This window comes from Pristis pectinata, chromosome 35, assembly GCF_009764475.1.
Source record: "Pristis pectinata isolate sPriPec2 chromosome 35, sPriPec2.1.pri, whole genome shotgun sequence".
Taxonomy (NCBI): domain Eukaryota; kingdom Metazoa; phylum Chordata; class Chondrichthyes; order Rhinopristiformes; family Pristidae; genus Pristis; species Pristis pectinata.
In genome coordinates, this window is record NC_067439.1 from 11,552,383 (window position 1) to 11,572,860 (window position 20,478).

The following is a 20,478-nucleotide window of genomic DNA, read 5'->3' on the forward strand; positions in this document are numbered from 1 at the left end:
AGGATTGGTGTCTTCTTTAAAGGTAGTCCCTTGGGCGCAAGGATAACCTCCACTCTGTTCGTGTGGGCTCTCAGGTGCCCTCAGAACTCTCTTCCATAGGCGGGCTGTGTGAGTAGTTTTGTGAGGTGGTCCATCCCTCCTGCCACTTACACTGGGTCTCTGTGTGCTCACGGTGCATGGCCTCAATACAGAGACAAAGCCAATAGGAGCAGGAGGAGGCCATTCAGCACTTTGGAGCAGCTCCACTATTCAACACAGTCACAGCTGATCATTCAGTGCCTTGTTGCCCTCCATCTCCCCATGATCCGTTTAGCATGAAGAAATATATCTGTCTCCTACATGAACATATTTAATGACTTGATCTCTGCTGTCTTCTGTGAGAGAGCATTCTACATGCAGACAGGGTCTCATCCCTTTGCCTCCACAGATGCTGCTCGACCCGCTGAGTTCCTCCAGCCCTTTGTGTGTTGCTCAAGATTCCAGCATCTGCAGTCTCTTGCGTCTCCAATCCCACTACCCCGCTGCGAATTTTCGTCAACCCCTGCCCAGTTTGAAGAAGTTCTCCAATGCAGGGTCTCGACCTGAAATGTCAGCCACCCCTTGACCTCCACAGATGCTGCTTGACCTGCTGCGTTCCTCCAGCAGCTTGCTTTTTAATTCCACAAGCTCACCACCTGGGTGAAGAAATTTCTCCTGATCCTGGTTCTAAATGAAGTATCCTGTACTCTGAAGCTGTGAACCTTGGTTCTGGACTTTGCAGCCATCCAGAACGACCTCCTGTCTAGTCCTGTTAGAATTTTGAAGGTTTCTATGAGATCCCCTCTCATTCTTCCATATTCCAGTGAGTATAGGCCTAACTGACCTAATCTCCCATGTATGTCAGTCCTAACATCTTAGGAATTAGTAAACCTTTATTGTACTCCCACCATGACGAGAACATCCTTTCTCGGATAAGGAGACCAACACTGCACACACAAACCAGATATGGTCTCATCAAGGCCCTGTACAGCTGCAGCAAGTGTACTCAAATCCCCTTGCAATGAAGGCCAACATACCATCTGTCATAGAGACATACAGCATGGAGAAAGGCACTTCAGCACCCCTGGGTCCATGCTGACCATTTGCCTTCCTAACTACTTGCTGCGATGGACCAAGGACAATCAGGTCTTGTTGCACTTTCCCAGTCTGGCACCAGTCAGATAATAACGTGTGTTTCTGATTTTAGAATCAAAGTAGACGACCTCATATTTATCCACGTTTAATTGCATCTGCCCACTCGTCCAACTCGTCTAAATCTTCCAAACTTGCCTAAATTGCCTCATAGAAACTTGAGGGGCAACTTTTTTACATAAAGGGTGGTATCTATGTGGAACGAGCTGCCAGAAGAAGTGGTTGAGGCAGGTACAATTAGGACTTCTAAGAGACAGTTGGACAAGTACATGGATTGGAAAGATTTAGAAGGTTATGGGCCAAACGCTGGCAAATGGGACTAGCTTGGATGGAACATTGGATGGATGCTGATGTTTCAGGGCTGGATAGATGGTGATAAGAGAACAGATTAGGCAGTGGTCAGCTGTCATCAGGTGTGGTAGACATCTCCTCAACCCCTCGCTTGGATAATGGTACAATATGGCAGGTGCCAGTGCTTGGAGCAGGAGTTAGCTGTGGTGTCATGTGCAGATGAAACACAGTGTTTGCTGTGACAAAACCATGCTCCAAGCATCCACTCAGGAGAAGGACCCCAGTGCCGCTGACCTTCCCTTCTCTTTCCTTGCTGATCACACCTGGCCAAAGGGTTGTGACCCTTCCCACCCAACACAGCTGCTGTTTAATGGAGAGGGATGTTGGAACTGTGTAACCATGAATATTTGTGGTAAGGATTGATGTAACTGCGGAACAGTGAGTGATGGTGTAACTGTGTAAGAGCGAGTGGTGTTGCAACTGTGTAATGGTGAGTGGTTGTGTAACTGTAACGGCGAGTGGTTGTGTAACGGGGAGTGGTAATGTAACTGTGTAACGGGGAGTGATGGTGTAACTGTGTAATAGTGAGAGATGGTGTAACTGTGTAAGAGCGAATGGTGTTGCAACTGTGTAACGGGGAGTGGTGGTGTGACTGTGTAACGGGGTGTGGTGGTGTAAGTGTGTAATGGTGAACGTTGGTGTAACTCTGTAACAGGGAGTGGTGGTGTGACTGCGTAACAGTGAGTGATGGTGTAACTGTGTAACAGGGTGTGGTGGTGTGACTGTGTAACAGTGAGTGACGGTGTAACTGTGTAACGGGGTGTGGTGGTGTAAGTGTGTAATGGTGAACATTGGTGTAACTGTGTAACGGGGTGTGGTGGTGTGACTGTGTAACAGTGAGTGACGGTGTAACTGGAAGTGTACTGTGGAGTTCCCCAGGGATTGCTGCTGGGACCTCTGTTTCTTATAATATACAGTATCTTCATGTGTGTTTTGTGCAATGTTCCAAATTTGCAGTTGATTCAAAAGTCAGAGGCGCAGTGAGCTCAGGCGATGATGATAACAGACCTCAGGACCTGAGGTACAGACGGGGTGCTGGAGTTGGTGAAGTTTAATGCTGAAAAAGGTGATGTGCTGCTTTTTTGGGAGGTAGAATGAAAAGGGGCAGTACAGATGGGGGCATAAATCCGGGGGTTATGTGCAGTTCATTGAAAGCACCAGAGCAGGTGGAGAAGGTGGTTAAAAAGTGTGTGGGATTCTATGTTTTATATATTCATACATTTCCTTGTGATACAGAAGGAGGCCATTCAGCCCATCGAGTCTATGCCAGGTTTCAGAGCTTCCTCATCAATCCTATTCCCCCCACATCTTCCTTCAACCACTTCTCTCTTAGGTAACTATCAACTCACCTGATCCTCCACCAATATTCCAACATTCAGGGCAAATAAGAGGTTGTGGAGGTGTGCATGGCTCTGTGGCGGAGCTATACATGGCTTTGTGGCGAAGGTGTGCATGGCTTTGTGCCAGAGCTGTACATGGCCCTGTGGCGGAGCTATACATGGCTTTGTGGCGAAGGTGTGCATGGCTCTGTGGCGGAGCTGTACATGGCTCTGTGGCGGAGCTGTACATGGCTCTGTGGCGGAGCTATACATGGCTTTGTGGCGAAGGTGTGCATGGCTCTGTGGCGGAGCTGTACATGGCTCTGTGGTGGAGGTGTGGAGGGCCATGTGGCAGAGGTATGGAGGGCCCTGTGGTGGCGGTGTGCAAGGACCTGCACTGAGGTACAAGTCATTTTGGTGTTACTGCAACCACAGAACTGAGACTCGATTACAGTGAGAAAATAAAGGAACAGCCTCCTCTGTCATTTGATAGTCAGCAGCTCATCGCTGAGCCGTGGGCACTTCTTGACATGTAATCCTCCAAACCCAGAAATGCCAAGTATTTGAGAGTGGGCAGCAGAGCTTGCTGATGTGAACTGGTTCTTTGTGTCAAACCTTTCTGTTGGAGGGTAAGACTTAACAGATCGAATCAGTGCTTGTTGCGTGGTCACGCACAGAACCCCCTTGGGCCAACTCTGGCAATTGGTGGGGTCACTGTGGAATGTGTTGAGTGCTTGCTTCACACACTCCGGGCTGCCGTTTACATTTCAGCCACTGGCAGCGATCTGCTCAACATTCAAAAATATCACATGGCTCTCGTGGATAAAGAGCAGCCCAGTGAATGGAAGCACATGGGATGGACAGACCGGTAAGAAGTTCCAGCAGGAGAAGGCCATTCAGCCCCTCGTTTCTGCTCTGCCATTCTGTAGGAATATGGCTGATCTTTTACCTCAGCACCACTTTCCTGCACAGACTCCCTGATTTCCTTAATATCCCAAAATCTATCGGTCTCTGTCTAGAATATACTCAGTGACTGAGACTCCACATCCCACCAGGGTAGGGAATTCCAAAGATTCGCGACCCTCTGAGCGAAGAAGTTGCTTCTCTGTTCTGTCTTGGGTGACCAGCTCTATGGGACTCCCGGTTCTACACACCTCAGCCAGAGGAAACATCACCCCACATCTACCCTAAACTGCTTCATTGCCAACCCCACCCACCTGGGTCATTCTCTCTTCTCTCCTCTTCCATCGGGTAGAAGATACAGGAGGCTGAGGGCACGTACCACCAGGCTTAAGGACAGCTTCTACCCCATTGTGATTAGACTATTGAACGGTTCCCTTATACAATGAGATGGACTCTGACCTCACAATCTACCTTGTTGTGACCTTGCACCTTATTGCACTGCACTTCCTCTGTAGCTGTGACACTTTATCCTGTACTGTTATTGTTTTTACCTGCACTACCTCAATGCACTCTGTACTAACCCAGTGTAACTGCATTGTGTAATGAATTGACCTGTACGATTGGTATGCAAGACAAGTTTTTCACTGTACCTCGGTACAAGTGACAATAATAAACCAATACCAATACCAATACAACCTCTCTTGCTGCAATGTTATACCTGACCTCTGACACAAGAGATTCTGCAGATGCTGGAATCTGGAGCAACACACAAAAAGTGCTGGAGGAACTCAGCGGGTCAGGCAGCATCCATGGAGGGAAATAAACAGTCGACGTTTCGGGCCGAGACCCTTCATCAGGACTGGAAAGGAAGAGGGCAGAAGCCAGAATAAGAAGGTGGGGGGAGGGGAAGGAGCACAGGCAGGCAGGTGAGAGGTGAGTCCAGGTGAGAGGTGAGTCCAGGTGAGAGGTGAGTCCAGGTGAGAGGGGGAAGGTAGGTGGGTGGGGGAGGGGGAGAAGTTGTAATAAGCTGAGAGGTGATAGGTAGAGGAAGCAAAGAGCTGAAGAAGAAGGAATCCGTAGGAGAGGGGCAGTGGGACATGGAATAAAGGATGGGGGAGGGGAGGAGAGGAGATGGGCAGGTCATCAAGGTGGGGGAAGGGAGCCACAAAGGATTGGGGGGGGGGGAGAGAAAAAGAAGGTCTGGGGTCACCAGAAGTTAGAGAAATTGATGTTAAGGCCATGAGGTTGGAGACTCCCCACTCCTTTGACAGATACTGACTGAAGAAGGGAAAGATAACTCAAGGGAGAAATAAGTAAAAGAGAGCAAAAATATATTGTGGATCTCACAGAGTCACTGTGAGGATAAGTTAAGAAGGTACGTAAGGAAATGGCTGAGGCATTTTACAGATCTGATGCATTCACTCCCGAATACACAATAAATGTAGCAAAAATGGAAGAGAGCCATGGGACCAATGATAAATAAACTTAAAGTAATTAATATCAGTCAAGAGAAAGCGCTAAAGAAATTAGACAAATGTCTCGTGCCTTATAACTTGCATCCCAGACTTTGGGCAGAGGTGGATGCAGAGACAGCAGATTCCACATTTCCTAGAAGCTGAAACAATCCCAGTGGAACGGAAGGGATGAGGATGTAACAATGTTATTTAAAGAAGGATGAAGTGAAAAATAGGGAGGTGTCGAGCAGGTTTGGCTGTTGATAGCAAAGTGTTGTAATCCATCAGCTAATTTAGCAAGTCATAATATGATCGAACGGACTCAGCTGGCTTTCTGAAGGGAAAATTGTATTTGACAAATCTCATGGAATTTTTGAGGATGGATAAGGGGGGACAAGTGGATGTAGTATATAAATATTTTCAAAAACTGTTTAATAATGTATCACACAATAAATAGCTACACAAAATAAGGCATGACAGGTCTGAAGAGTGGCCCAGGGACAGAAAAGAGGGAGTAGGAATAAATGGAAAGTGCTGGAAATGCTCCGCAGGTCAGGCAGCATCTGTAGCGAGAGAAACGGGATTAATGTTTCAGGTCAAGGACAAAGACGCTGCCTGAGCTGCTTGACTGTCCCCAGCATTTTTCATTTTGTTTTTATAGTCAGCGTATGACCATTACTAATAAATCCAAAAGGAAATTCCAGAGAAAGTTCCTTGCCCAGTGCGTGGTAAGAAAGCGGAATGGGAAGTGATTGAAGCCACTGGCTTTGATGAGAAGTTATAAACAAACAGTTAGTGGGATGAGATGATACATACAATGATAGAATTGATATGGCACGGGAAGCTACCATTCAGCCCATTAGATCCATACTGGCTCCGTCAGTCCCATTCCTTGTAACCCTCCAAATTACCGTCCCTTAGATGTCTTCGGAAAAGCCAGATGTCCTCTGTTCCCACCACTCTCACTGGCAAAGAGTTCTAGACCAACTCCACTCTCTATGCAAAAAGGATTACCCTCACAATCTCACAAAAGTGAAGCAGATTGTCTAAGGTTACAACAGGATTTAGATCAACTGGGAAAGTGGCAAAGGAATGGCAGATGAAATTTAACTGGGACAAACCAAGGCGGGACCTACACAGTAAATGACAGGGCCCTGGAGAGTGATGTAGAACAGAGAGACAAGTACATAGTTCCCTGAAAGTGAGGTCACATGCAGACAAGGTGGTGAAGAAAGCTTATGACATGCTTGCCTTCATCGGACGGGGCATTGAGTACAAGAGTTGGGATATCATGTTGCAGCTTGTACAAGATGCTTGTGAGCCTGCATCTGGAATATTGTGTGCAATTCTGGTTGCCTTACGAGAGGAAGGATGTGAGGAAGCTAGAGGGGGAGCAGAAAAAATTCACCGCAATGTTGCTGGGACTAGAGAGCTTGAGTCATGAGGAGAGATTGGATAGGCTGAGACTGTTTCCCCTGGAGCAAAGGAGGCTGAAGGGTGATCCTATTAAGGGGAAGAGCTTCCCTCTGATGAGGGAAGCCACGCTGTTGCTCACTGCGGTCAAATTCCTGCTCAATTCACATGGACGGTTACAGGAAACACCAACCAAGATAGATAGGACATGGCGCAGAGCTGCCGCCTCACAATTCCAGCGACCCAGGTTCAGTCCTGACCGCCGATGCCACCTGTGTTTAAACCCAACAAGGGGATCTGATCATCTCAACTTCCCTGTGATAATGTCTAATGTGCATTGAACAGTCGACAGAGGGGTGGCTTCAGAACACGGTCAGCTGGTACCTGTTGTAGGAAAGATGTTATTAAGCTAGAAGAAGTGCAGAAAAGATTTACCAGGATGTTGCCTGGACTTGGGGGCCTGAGTTACAAGGAGAGGTTGCGTTGACTAGGACTTTATTCCCTGGAAGGTAGGAGATTTGAGGGGTGACCTGATAGCGGTAAGATAAGATTTATTTATTAGTCACATGTACATCAAAACAAACAGTGAAATGCATCTTTGTGTAGAACGTTCTGGGGGCAGCCCACAAGTGTCGCCACACTTCCGGCGCCAACAATAGCATGCCCACAACTTCCTAACCCGTACATCTTTGGAATGTGGGAGGAAACCGGAGCACCCGGAGGAAATCCATGCAGACACGGGGAGAACGTACAAACTCCTTACAGACAGCGGAGGGAATTGAACCCGGATAGCTGGTGCTGTAATAGTGTTATGCTAACCACTACATTGCGGGCATAGACAGGGTGAAAGCACATGGTCTTTTTCCCAGGGAGGGGGTGCTAAAAACAAGAGGGCATTGGTTTAAGATCAGAGGCAAGAGATTTAAAAGGGGCATCGGGGCAGCTTCTTCATGCAAAGAATAGTGCATATTTGGAATGAGCTGCCAGAAATAGTGGTTGAGGCAGGCATGTTAGCAATATTTAAAAGCCATCTTGATAAGTCGATGGATAGGAGAGGTTTAGAGGGCTCTGGGCCAAACATGGGCAGATGGGACTGGCTCACTGGGCAACACAGTCGGCATGGACGAGTTGGGCTGTAGGGCCTGTTTCCCTGCTGTGTGGCTCCATGGTGCCACTGGCAAAATAAAAGCACAGAAGGGAAGTGCTGGGAGTGATTGTCAGACGGAGTTTGGTACCCAGCTTTATGAAGAGCCATAACGTCATGAAATAAGGTTTGACTAAGGATTTTTAAGGAGGGATTTAAACCTCTCCAGCTCCCCCTCCTCCTTTATGACCCACTATGGCCTCCAGTGGTGCACAAGGATTGTTCTGAGGACAGAATTGGAGAAACCCAGTGACCCCAGAGCCAAGGAGTCATACAGAATGGAAACAGGCCCTTCAGCCCATCGACTCTTGTGCCCACGCTCAAGCACCCATTTACACTGATCCCACTCTAGTCTCCCCACATTCCCACCATCTCCCACCGCCCCAGATTCAACCCCTCACCCACACTCTGGGAACAACTTTCAGCGGCCAGTTAACCCACCGACCCGTACGCCTTTGGATTGTGGGAGGGAACCGGAGCACGTGGGGGAAACCCATGCGGTCACAGGGAGAACGTGCAAACTCCACACAGACAGCACCGGTGGTCAGGATGGAAGCCGGGTTGCGGAGCTGTGAGGCAGCAGCTCTACTACCTGCACCACTCTGCCACCATCGGATGGATATAGTGTTAGAGGATCTTCAGAAAGCTTATAGAAGGATTTGAAAGCAAGGATGCAAATTTTACAAGGAACTGATGTTCAACCAAGAGCCAGAGCTGTCCTTGGGCCTCATGGTACGTGCTTTCAGGCATTTGTATCTTCTGCCTGATGGGAGGGGGGAGAAGAGAGAACATCCAGGGTGGGTGGGGTCTTTGATCGTGTTGGCCGCTAACCAGTTTGAACAAGCTCTAAGCCTGCCTGGCTGACGATTCGCCAGCTCAGTGTGACCAAGGTCCAGTTTCCCAGGAGATGATGGAAGGCAGTTTACAAGTTGGTCTTCACTATCCCCAGTTGTGCTTGTCTCCAGGAGCAGACAGATGTGGCTGCTGCTAAAGTCGCAACCTGCCTGTCCCGCTGCTGTTGGAAACTCATGACAAATGTTTGCAATTAAATTCACAGACAGCAGCTATATCCTCAGAGTTTCCTTCCAGCCTTCAGCCCAGGCACTTTCTCCAGGGCATCAGCTGTAGAGTTGACCTTGTGTATTGATAAACGGAATAGACCCTGTGTGCCAACACTCAGAGAGTGTACAGCTCTGTGCCTTGATATATTGTACCACGTATTGATCCATTATATGGTCCACTGGTATTCATTGAATGGATTTGGATTGCTGCATTTGTTTTTGTATTCTAGGCATCGTGCAGTTGCCAGAGGATGGTCACACCTCTACATCTGAACAGCCTCATGTGAGTACCGAATGCAAAGCTGTTCTCCCTGTGAATGTGTGGGTTTCCTCTGGGTGCTCCGGTTTCCTCCCACAATCCCAAAGATTGGAAGGTTAATTGGCCACTCTAAATTGTCCCTAGTGTGTGGGTGAGGGGTAGAATCTTGGGGGAGGGGACTTGATGAGAATGTGGGGAAATAAAAAGCAATGGGGCTAATGTGGGGTCAGTGTAAATGAGTGGTTAATGGTTGGCATGGACTCGGTGGGCCGAATGGCCTGTTTCCTGATCTCTCTATGACCACCATTAATAGCCCAGACAAATTTCCAGGCCCTCACAACTGTATTGTCAGAAAACTTGGATGTATTAACTTGTCTCTTCATAAATTACTGAGGCCCAACACTGATCCCTGTTGACAGTTTCCTGTCACATTCCAGCCCTGCTGAATTGACCTTGTTCTCACCTTCTGGGCTATGAAACTCCCTTCTCATTCTTCAGGCTTCAGGAGCCTTTTCTTCAGGTCACCATGCTACAGGAACTCAGCGGGTCGAGCAGCATCTGTGGGGGTGGGGGGGAAGGAATTGTCGATGTTTTGGCTCGAGATCCGGCATCAGGATTGGGAGTGGAGTGGAGAGTCAGCTGGTCTAAAGAGGAGAGGGGGAGGGGTGAGACAGGGGCCAGTAGGTGATAGGTGAATTGAGGAGGGTAAAACTTGGTTTACTATTATCACATGTACTGAGGTACAGTGATAAACTTTGTTTTGCATCCTATCCATGCAGATCATCGAACAGTACATCGAGGTAGTACGAGGGAAAACAATAACAGAATGCAGAATAAAATGTTACAGTTACAGAGAAAGTGCAGCGCAGGCAGACAATAAGGTGCAAGAGCCATAACGAGGTAGATTGTGAGGCCAAGAGTCCATCTTATCGCACTAGGGAACCATTCAATAGTCTTATAACAGCGGGATAGAAGCTGTCCTTGAGCCTGGTGGTACCTGCTTTCAGGCTTTTGTATCTTCTGCCTGATGGGGGGGGGGGGGGGGTGGAGGGGAGAAGAGAGAATGTCCGGGGTGGGTGGGGTCTTTGATTGTGTTGACGCTTTACTGAGGCCGCGAGAAGTGTAGACAAGAGTCATGTGGAGGGGAGGCTGGTTTCTGTGATGTGCTGAGCTGTGTCCACAACTCTCTGCATTTTCTTGTGGGTGAAGAATGATGGGCAGGTGAAGCCAGGGGGGGAAGAGGGAGGGGTGGAGCTGGGAGACAGAGGCAGGTGGGTGATAGGGGCAAGGAGACAAGGGATAAAAAAGGCAGATGGAGCTGTTTTTCACTCCATACCTGCAGTCTCGTTAGTCATGTGTGGATCGTTTTACTTCTCAGTGGAATGCACTTTCATTCAGAATTATGAAGTATTTCTTTAACTGTCTGCAACTGCTTTCCAACCATCATCCCTTTTAATCTGATTTTCCAGGGTAATTAAGCCAGCTCTCCTCCATATCTGTTTAGTAAGGCAGGCAGGGTAGTGCAGCGGTTAGCGTAGCACTATTACAGCGCCAGCGACCCGGGTTCGATTCGGGCCACTGTCTGTGAGGAGTTTGTACGTTCTCCCCGTGTCTGCGTGGGTTTCCTCCGGGTGCTCCGGTTTCCTCCCACATTCCAAAGACGTACGGGTTAGGAAGTTGTGGGCGTGCTATGTTGGCGCCGGAAGCGTGGCGGCACTTGCGGGCTGCCCCCAGAACACTCTGCACAAAAGATGAATTTCACTGTGTGTTTCGATGTACATGTGACTAATAAAGGTATCTTAATATTTAGAAATTAGTTTCAGACTTAAAACATTTTCAGAACTATATATGTGATCCTGTAATGTTATGATCACAGATCACCCAGACTCTCACTGATGTTCATTCCTACTCTCTCCCTTTGAAACACTCCCATCACCATCACATCTTTCCCTTACTTAAGTCACAGGGTCACACAGCATGGAACAGGCCCTTCAGCCCAACTCATCCATGCTGACAAAAGTGCCTTCAGGATCTAGTCCCATCTGCCCACGTTTGGCCTATATCCCTCTAAACCTTTCCTGTTCATGTCCCTGTTCAAACGTCTTTTAGAGCAGATGATTTTAGCGGTTTGTTGAGCGCTGCTGTTGAGCCAACATTGAATCACAACATCGTGCTTCTTAGGTGTTCAACAACCCACTGAGTTCCCGAAGTTGCAGGAAGTTTGACTCTGACTGTCCCGCTCTGGAGATCTCCCCCAGATGTCTCCCCAGTGCCTAGGTCGGCACCGTGGCCCAGCTGGTAGAGCTGCTGCCTCACAGCGCCAGAGACCTGGGTTCGATCCTGACCTCCGGCACTGTCTGTGTGGAGTTTGCACGCTCTCCCTGTGAACGCGTAGGTTTCCAGGATGCTCCGGTTTCCTCCCACATCCCAACGAGGTGAGGATCAGTGGGTTAGTTGGCCGCTGTAAATTGCCCCTAGTGTGTGGGTGAAGGGTAGAATCTGGGGGAAGTTGATGGAAATATGGGGAAAATAAATAATGGGATTGGTGTAAGTGGGTTAGCAGAGACTCGATGGGCTGAAGGGCCTGGATAGCTCTCTCTGTGAATCTTTATTGTGAGAGGAGGTCATGCTTAAGATGCCATCTGTATTTCCCGTCCTGAATAGTTAGCGGACAGGGTGTTGGTGATGCTGCTCTATGGCCATTCCATCCAGCCTAGCCCATCTGTCTGTGCAGAGAGGCACTCCCACGACGGCAGGCACTCACCCCCTGCTCTCCGGAGCTGACGGCTGATTCTCGACTCCTGTTTCCTCAGGTTCCTGCGGTAGAGGAGAACGACCACTGCCCCTCGAGACTTCAGCGAGCATCTCAGACCCCCTTGAACCAGCCACAGGACAAAGACATCAGCCCATGTACCGAGGTAAGAGCCTTCCACCACGAAGTGCATCATAGTGGCGCAGCTGGTAGAGCCGCTGCCTCACAGCACCAGGGACCCAGGTTCGATCCTGACCTCGGGTGCTGTCTGTGTGGTTTGCATGTTCCCCCTGTGACTGCGTGAGCTTCCCCCGAGTGCTCCGGTTTCCTCCCACATCCCAAAGACGTGCAGATTGGTAATTTAATTGGCCGCTGTAAATTGCCCCCAGTGTGTAGGTGGAAGGAGATGATGGGAATATGGGGAGAATAAAATGGGATTAATGTGGGATTAGTGTAAATGGGTGGTTGTCAGTCAGTAAGGGCTGAATGGGCCAAAGGACCTGTTTTTTGTGCTGTATCTGTGCCTCCGCTGAAGGGCTGTAGGGCAGGTGGAGGGATTGCAGCTGTCCCAGCACCTTTAACTGGTGCTGGGGCAGTGGTCTGTGATTTTCCACCAGTGGTGCCTGGGTCGCAGGGTCCGAAGCTCCAATACAGAGTCACAGCAAAGTCAACCGGTGGCTGGGACACTGGATAAGTGGGTGGGACCAGTTCTGCTGCCACCAAGGCTACATCTGAAGGTGGGCTGGCTCTGGTCCTGGGAGTGGGCCGGAGATTGGAGTGAGCCGGCACTGGGAGTGGGCCGGCACTGATCCTGGGAATGGGCCGGCACTGGGAATGGGCCAGCACTGGCCATTGACCTCCAGTGTGGGCTGTGGTTCAGTGCACGGTGCAGGTGCAGACAGGATTCCCTTGGATGATGCCAGAACTGAGATTGTAGCTCCTGGGACAGGTTGTGCAGCATGGGGGCATTTTCTCCGTGCAAGAGAAGGCTGAAGGGTAATCTGAAGGAAGGCATTAACATTGCGGAGGGGTATCAGAGAATGGTGCTGAAGAAAGGCCAGGACATGGAAGTGGGAGTCCTGACATTGCTGATTCCCTGACATGCAGCACTGAGCGCCCCCTGGGGTCCAGCAGAGATCCTGCCAACATTCACACTGCGCAGCTGCCTCCTGTCCTGAGCCAGCTGAGACCCAGAACACGAGCAGCGAATCTGTGAATAGCCATGGAGAGGGCTGTGCAGCGCTGAATGAACAAATCTTTTCAGTGGGTGTCTAAGTGCTTCAAGTGTCTTTGTGTTCTCATTAGTTCTCATTATGTTTAAAATGTTATGTGTCATATACTTGCAGTAAATTTTGCATGCTCTTATATGTTAGAGACACTCTGAAGTATTGCAGTGGCATTGACAGCTGGTTAGGCTCTGAAATTTTTCACAACAGTTTTGTGGTAGTGGCTGGTGTGTCCCACCCACTGACCCCACGCCCTGCCCACAGCCTCACCCTCCAACATTCCCACCCACTGCCCCGCACCACTCCCTGCCCACCCACCAACACCTCCACACCCTGCACCACACCTCTTAGAGTCATAAAGTCACACAGCACGGAAGCAGGCCCTTCGGCCCAATTCATCCATGCTGACCAAGTTGCCTACCTGAGCTAGTCCCATTTGCCTGTGTTTGGCCCATAACCTTCTAAATCTTTCCCATCTATGTACCCGTCCAAGTGCCTTTTAAATGTTCTTAATGTACCTGCCTCAACCACTTCCCCTGGCAGCTAATTCCATATACTGACCACCCTCTGGGTGAAAACGTTGCCCTTCCGGTTCCTATTAAATCTCTCCCCTCTCACCCTATGTCCTCTAGTTCTCAATCCCCCACCGTTGGGAAAAGGACTGTGTGCATTCACCCTATCCACTTCTCCACCCACTCCCTCCAACACCCCCACAGCCTGCACCTAACCTATGCCCCCATCCCCTGCCCACATCCCCAGCTTCCATAACCCCAACTCCTGCACCGCATCGCTGATCCCAGCTTCCTTCCCAGCCTTCATGCTCCCATGCTTTGTCCCACACACCTGCTCACCACCACCACCCCCACCCCCACCTGATGGGATTACATCACCCAAGGCCACACCACTGCGCAGGTTCCTGGTGTTTAGGATCGGATCCTGTTTACTAGCATGTTGACCCATTGAGCTGATTTCCTACCGACCCATCAGCCAGCAATAAGCAGTGAGTCTCGTCACTGACGGCAACGTCGGGCCCAGGAGAACCAGGAACCAAACGTTGGGTCCAAAGGTATACGTTAGTCAGCGATAAATCCCACAGGCGACTCGGTAGAAATATTATCAACCAATTAAAGATCAAAATTGCTGGAAATACTCAGCAGGTCAGGCAGCATCTGTGAAGAAAAATTGAGTTACAGCTTGATGGCTTTTTAATTAGGTAGCCAGAATTGTTGAATTCACCATTGTCCTTGGAGCCTAGCTGTTCCTCTCCCTCTGTCTCTCTCTTATGCACACTCTCTCTCTCTCTCGCTTTCTTGCTCCCACTCTTGTCCTCTTCCTCACACTCTCTCCCTCATGCTCTCCCTCTCTCTCACGCACGCTCTCACTCACTCTCTCTCTTTTCCTTCTCTGTCCTAACTCATTCCCTTCTATTGAGACCTTCCCTGGACTGATCAGCTGTGATTAACACCTTATTGCACTGCACTTTCTCTGTAGCTGTGACACTTTACTCTGTACTGTTATTGTTTTTACCTGTACTACATCAATGCACTCTGTACTAACTCAATGTAACTGCACTGTGTAAGGAATTGACCTGTACGATTGGTATACAAGACGTTTTTCACTGTACCTCGGTACAAGTGACAATAATAAACCAATCCCAATACCAATTCCTCACCACCCCGTCAGCCAGCACCACCACCACTTCTGTTGTTCAGTTTCTTTTGCTCTTCTTTGAGTATCCCCTTTGCTGGCTCTGCCTCATGCTCTTCTCTGCAACCTGACTTCATCTGGTTCCAGTAAAAGATGATTGATCTGAAACGTTGGCTCTGCTTCTCTCTCCATTGATGCTGCCTGACCTGATGAGTGTTTCCGACAACTTCTGAATTTAGTTCAATCTCCGGAATCTGTTGTTTGTGGTTTCCCATTCCCCAGACACTGGTCAGAACGTCACGTGTGGACTGGTTGAGGAAGATCATGGAGAGAAGTTCAAAAGGGTGCTGGAGAAGCAAGGGGGAGGGACGATTAGGGTGCACTGGTCGGGGGAGATGGAGGCAGTTGGGGTCAGGCTTCTCTGGAGCACAAACACTGTCACTGATAAGTTGGAATCCTTACCCAATTGCCCACTCCGATTGTACCCCTCAACTCCATCCACTCAGTTGCCCCACTGTATACCTCAACCCTGCCCATTCACATCCTTCACCCCACCCTGCCCCCTCCTGTTACTAGATTCTCCCTGTATTTCCCTTCCCTCAGTCTCACTTTAACCACCATTGCTCCCTGGTCATAGTATCAGTGGTTTGGGAAGTCAATATGTGTGTCTGAGGACACTTTCTGAATTACAGATTCACAAGGAGCTGCTTCATGAGGAGTTAAAACAATTTCTACAGATTAAGAAGAATCGTCGCGTCGATTTATTGTCCGAAGCTGACATGGAGACCACGGGCCAGAGCCAGGTCACCAAGGTAACATGATCTCTGACCCGGCAGCACTCTGTTTATTGAGGCCCTGGTGCCAGTTAACACAGTGATATCCCTGGGGTGTTGGACCCTTCCATTCCCTTCCCTAGCATCCTGACATACCCACCTCCCTCAAAGGGGGCTGGAGAATTCCCAGCTCTTCCCACTATGCCTGCAGCTTCAAGGATTGGAGTCTACCACAGACAGGAAGAGGCCATGATTGTTCAGTCCCACCACCGTTGGCACACGGTGGCTGCAGCCTGTGCCATCTGCAAAATGAACCGCCTCTTCCCACCCAGCTCCTCCCAAATCCACATCCTCTGCCACCAAGAAGGGCAGGAGGCACATGGGGACACCACCGACTCCAGGTTCCCCTCCAACACCGTCGCCGTACCTTCATTATCACTGGGTCTAAATCCCGGATCTGCCTCCCCAACAGCACAGAGGGAGCACCTTCCCCAGAAGAACTGCTCATCCCCACCAGCAATATCCAGATCTTAATAATTAAAAATAATTCCCCAAACCCAGCTAACTAGCATATCCTTCCACCAGTCCTGAGCGGTAGGCACCTTATGGAACTGCTGTGGTCCATGTATCAAGGTCCTGCTAAAGTTGTGTGAGGCTGAGGATTTCTTGACTTTGGCCCAACGATGATGGAGGAATTTTGTCAGTATGTCCGTGTGTGGCTCGGAGAGGGTGCTATTGCCGCCTGCTTAGCTTCTGTCACTGAGCTTCACCCAACTTGCTTTCCCACCCCTAACTCCTTTGTGTTTATCCTCTGGGTACTTGAACCCCTCAACACCCCAAGCAAGCTGCCTGGGTCCCTTCTGTCAATGGCTCCCCTGCAATGAGCTGCAGGAAAATGGGCATCAAAGGCCAACATAGCAGCGGTGAGAATGACCAGGAGGAGAGCACGCACACAGTAGTGTAAGCGGTTAGTGTAACACTTTACAGCGCCAGCGACCCGGGTTCAATTCCGGCCGCTGTCTGTAAGGAGTTTGTACATTCTCCCCGTGTCTGTGTGGGTTTCCTCTGGGTGCTCCGGTTTCCTCCAATGTTCCAAAGACGTACGGGTTAGGAAGTTGTGGGCGTGCTATGTTAGCGCTGGAGGCGTGGCGACACTTGCGGGCTGGCCCCAAGAACGCACTGTGCGAAAAGATGCATTTTGCTGTGTGTTTCTATGTACATGTGACTAATAAAGAAATCTTATCTTAACACCCCCCCCCCCCCCCCCCCCCCCCCTCAATCAGGAGCTCAAGATGTCAGAGATGGTGGAGTTGGTTGTGGAGACGGAGGCTGAGGTTGGAGCAACTGGATTCAGCGTGACTGGTGGGGGAAAGGAAGGCATCTTTGTCAAGGAGGTTCTGAAGGATTCCCGGGCTGCAAAGGCACTGAACCTGAAGGAGGGTAAGCTGTGTGCTGTGGGTAAGGCAGGTTGGACTTGGAACTAAAGAGGTGAGGTGGGCCTGAGGGGTGGTGGTGGTGGAGGCAGGTACTTCTACATTTGAGAAGCATCTGCTTGAGCACTTCAGGATGGTAAGCTGTGGTCCAAGTGCTGGTGCATGGGTCCAGTATAGGTAGGTACAGTGCACCCGTGTTACAGAGGGGTGGCTTTCCTAGAAAACCGCCCATATCGGGATTTTCCGTAACGCAAACCCCACAACAAAATTGACAAAATTTGATGTTTCTTTCACATTTTGTGTTCATTTAGTCACTTTTTCTCACAACTTCCATATGAGAGGATTTTTATTCCGTATCTCAGATCTTTCGGTGGTGATTTGTGAATTCCACACGGGCGAATTTCCGTGGCATGAACTGCCGCTACATGGGGGTATTTGATAGTCAGCATAGACACAGTGGGCTGAAGGGCCTGCTTCTGTGCGATGACATTACAGGTCATCCCAGTGGTCATTCAAAGACATCTTAATCATGAGAAGTTTGCTGCCCATGCATGAGTCTGCCTCTGTAGCCTATCTGTCACAGAAATCATAGCCTGTTCACTTCCAGACCTACTCCAGTGGATTCACCTCCCCTCCTAAACTCTTCCTGGCTCCAGGCAGCAGGTGCCAGTGGGTTGGCTTCCCAATGACTGACCAATGGAATTGGTTGGGATCCAGCCCATCCCTTTCTTTCTGCCCCCAAATATTTTATGACTTTCGCTACAACAACAACTCAGGCCTTAAATGTAGCGAAACATCCCAAAGAACTTGAGCTGAAAAGGGTTCAGAAAAGATTCACGTGGATGTTACCAGGACTGGAGAGCTTGAGCTACAAGGAGAGGCTGGATAGGTTGGAACTTTTTTCCCTGGAGTGTCAGAGGCTGAGGGGTGACCTTACAGAGGTTTATAAAATCACGAAGGGCATGGATAAGGTGAATGGTTGCAGTCTTTTTCCCAGGGCATTGACTTAAGGTGAGAGAGGAAAGGTTTAAAAGGGACCTGAGGGGAAACTTTTCCATACAGAGGGTGGCGGGTGTGTGGAACGAGCTGCCAGAGGAGGCTGTAGATGTGGGTACAATTACAACGTTTAGAAGACATTCAGACAGGTACATGGATAGAAGAGGTTTAGAGGGATATGGGCCAAGTGCAGGCAACTGAGACTAGCTTGGATAGGCATCTTGGTCGGCATGGGTGAGTTGGACTGAAGGGCCTGTTTCTGTGCTGTGTGACTTCATGACTTTAACTTCACAGGCGAGCTATCAAAGAGACTTTGGTTGCAAACCCCATAAGGAGACGTTGGGATTGATGATCAAGTGTCTAGGAGTGATATAAAGGAAGAGAGATTTAAGAGGTTTAACTAATTTTTAACCTATTTGTTCAAGGTTTGTAGATGTCATGTGCTTGGCTGTCATTTATTGTCAATAACTGATTGCTCCCTTGGCCACTTCAGGCATCACTTAAGAGACAACCATATTACTACGAGTCTGGAGTCACATATAGACCAGACTGGGCAAAGCAGGCACGGTAGTGTAGCGGTTAGCGTAAAGTTATTACAGCGCCAGTGACCCGGGTTCAATTCCAGCCGCTGTCTGTGAGGAGTTTGTACGTTCTCCCCGTGTCTGCGTGGCTTTCCTCCGGGTGCTCCGGTTTCTTCCCACATTCCAAAGACGTACGGGTTAGGAAGTTGTGGGCATGCTATGTTGGCGCTGGAAGTGTGGCGACACTTGCGGGCTGCCCCCAGAACACTCTACGCAAAAGATGTATTTCACTGTGTGTTTTGATGTATGTGTGACTAGTAAACAAATCTAATCTTACATAGAAGCTGTAAGTTTTGTGGTCACCATTACCGATGCTAGCATTTAAATTACTTAAATTGACTTAATTTTCCCCTCTACCATTTCTCCCCCATTTTCCTTTGCTCTCCTCTCCTGATCCACCAGCCCCCGTCACCCCATCTCTTTCCCCTCCCCCACCATCTCCACCCGCCCATCACCCACACACCCCTCCCACCGGTCCCCCTCCCCACCTCCCTCCCTTTATGACTGGAGGAGGTTATGGAGATAGGGATGGACATGAACACAAGGACGAGAATTTCAAAATCCAGCAGTTCTTAGAATGTGACCTTTACCCTCTGTTACCCTAACCATCTGTGACCTTTACCCTCTGTTACCCTAACACTCTATGACCCTTGTCTCGTGGTGGTAAACTTCCGATGTTTGTTCTGCTGTTCACATCTGTCTGCCTGACCATTGCTGAGAGTGCAGGACATCAGCTCCTCTGTGCCATTTACCCTCTGCCCTTTACCCCTGTGCACTTTACTCCCATGCCCTTTAGTCCCTGTGCCCTATACTCCCTGTACCCTTTACCCCCTGTGCCCTTTACCCCCCTGTGCCCTTTACATCCTGTGCCCTTTACCCCCCTGTGCCCTTTACCCCCTGTACCCTTTACCCCCTGTGCCCTTTACCCCCCTGTGCCCTTTACATCCTGTGCCCTTTACCCCCATGCCCTTCACTCTGTGCCCTTTACACCCCGTGCCTTTACCCTGTGCCCTTTACTCCCTGTGCCCTTTACTCCCTGTGCCCTTTACTCCCGGTACCCTTTACCCCCTGTGCCCTTTACCCCCTGTGCCCTTTAACCTGTGCCCTTTACTCCCTGTGCCCTTTACCCCCTGAGCCCTTTACTCTCTATCATCTACCTCTTCCCTTACCCTCTCTTGTCCTTTACTCTCTGTCCTTTACCCTGTGCCCTTTACCCTCTCTGCCCTTCACCCTCTTCCTTTATCCTTTCACCCATTAATTCCCTTACACTCTAGCCTCAGATTTTATTGGCATTTCCCCGTAGGACCCTTGCCCGTCTTATTTCCCCCACTTCACTCAGCTCACTGCACCACTTAGCCCCCAGTATTTTATTTTCTGAATACTCTACCTTCTGTCATTGCCTCACCTTTCACCAGCTGAGTCCTACCCACTTTGTGCCTTGTCTTCTGAATGTTTTACCCTCTGTCCCCTTTCCCCTTTCCGTTCTTCTGACTGTTGGGTGAGATCACTTCTTCTCCTCATGTCTCCTGGTAGGAATCTGCCAGTGTTTGAAGTTCTCCCCCTCGCATCTGCAGCCCCTCACATCCCCCTCCCTGACTGTCGGTGTGGTTGTGTTCTGCAGGAGATCAGCTCCTGTGTGCCAAGGTCTACTTCGACAATGCCAGGTATGAGGATGTGGTGAAGATCCTGCAGAGTGCTGAACCATATAAAGTTGCCTTCTGTCTCAAGCGGACTGTGCCCAGTGCTGACGTGGCCATTTCATCAGAGACTGGGAGCCTTGAACTGAGAGGACCAGAAGCCAAAAAGACAAAGCTGGTAAGATTTTCAATAAATTGCAGATGATCCAATAAAGTGGCAAATGACATGAGGATTTGAATTTTCACTTTTACTGCCAGCGCAGCGGGGAATTTTGTACACTCCCTGATTTTTGTATCGCTTGAAACTAATGAAAAACAGAGTTTGTTTTAACTGGGGCAGCACCCGTCTGTGGGTTTCA

General features: G+C 49.5%; 1 protein-coding gene across 3 annotated transcripts in view; it reads left to right on the forward strand.

The window, feature by feature from the left end:
* Nucleotides 1-20,478, forward strand: part of LOC127586411 (neuroblast differentiation-associated protein AHNAK-like) — a 67,633-nt gene that overhangs the window by 35,412 nt on the left and 11,743 nt on the right. Inside the window, exons 1-6 of one of the 3 annotated variants that reach the window (XM_052044352.1) lie at nucleotides 3,681-3,708; nucleotides 9,046-9,098; nucleotides 11,888-11,992; nucleotides 15,392-15,511; nucleotides 16,756-16,912; nucleotides 20,104-20,297. In XM_052044352.1, coding sequence (XP_051900312.1) covers nucleotides 15,479-15,511; nucleotides 16,756-16,912; nucleotides 20,104-20,297 — 384 coding nt within the window. In that variant the 5' untranslated portion in view covers nucleotides 3,681-3,708; nucleotides 9,046-9,098; nucleotides 11,888-11,992; nucleotides 15,392-15,478. Of the gene's footprint in view, nucleotides 1-3,680; nucleotides 3,709-9,045; nucleotides 9,099-11,887; nucleotides 11,993-15,391; nucleotides 15,512-16,755; nucleotides 16,913-20,103; nucleotides 20,298-20,478 lie in introns of those variants that run through there. The other 2 variants (XM_052044351.1, XM_052044353.1) reach the window with 2 other exon arrangements.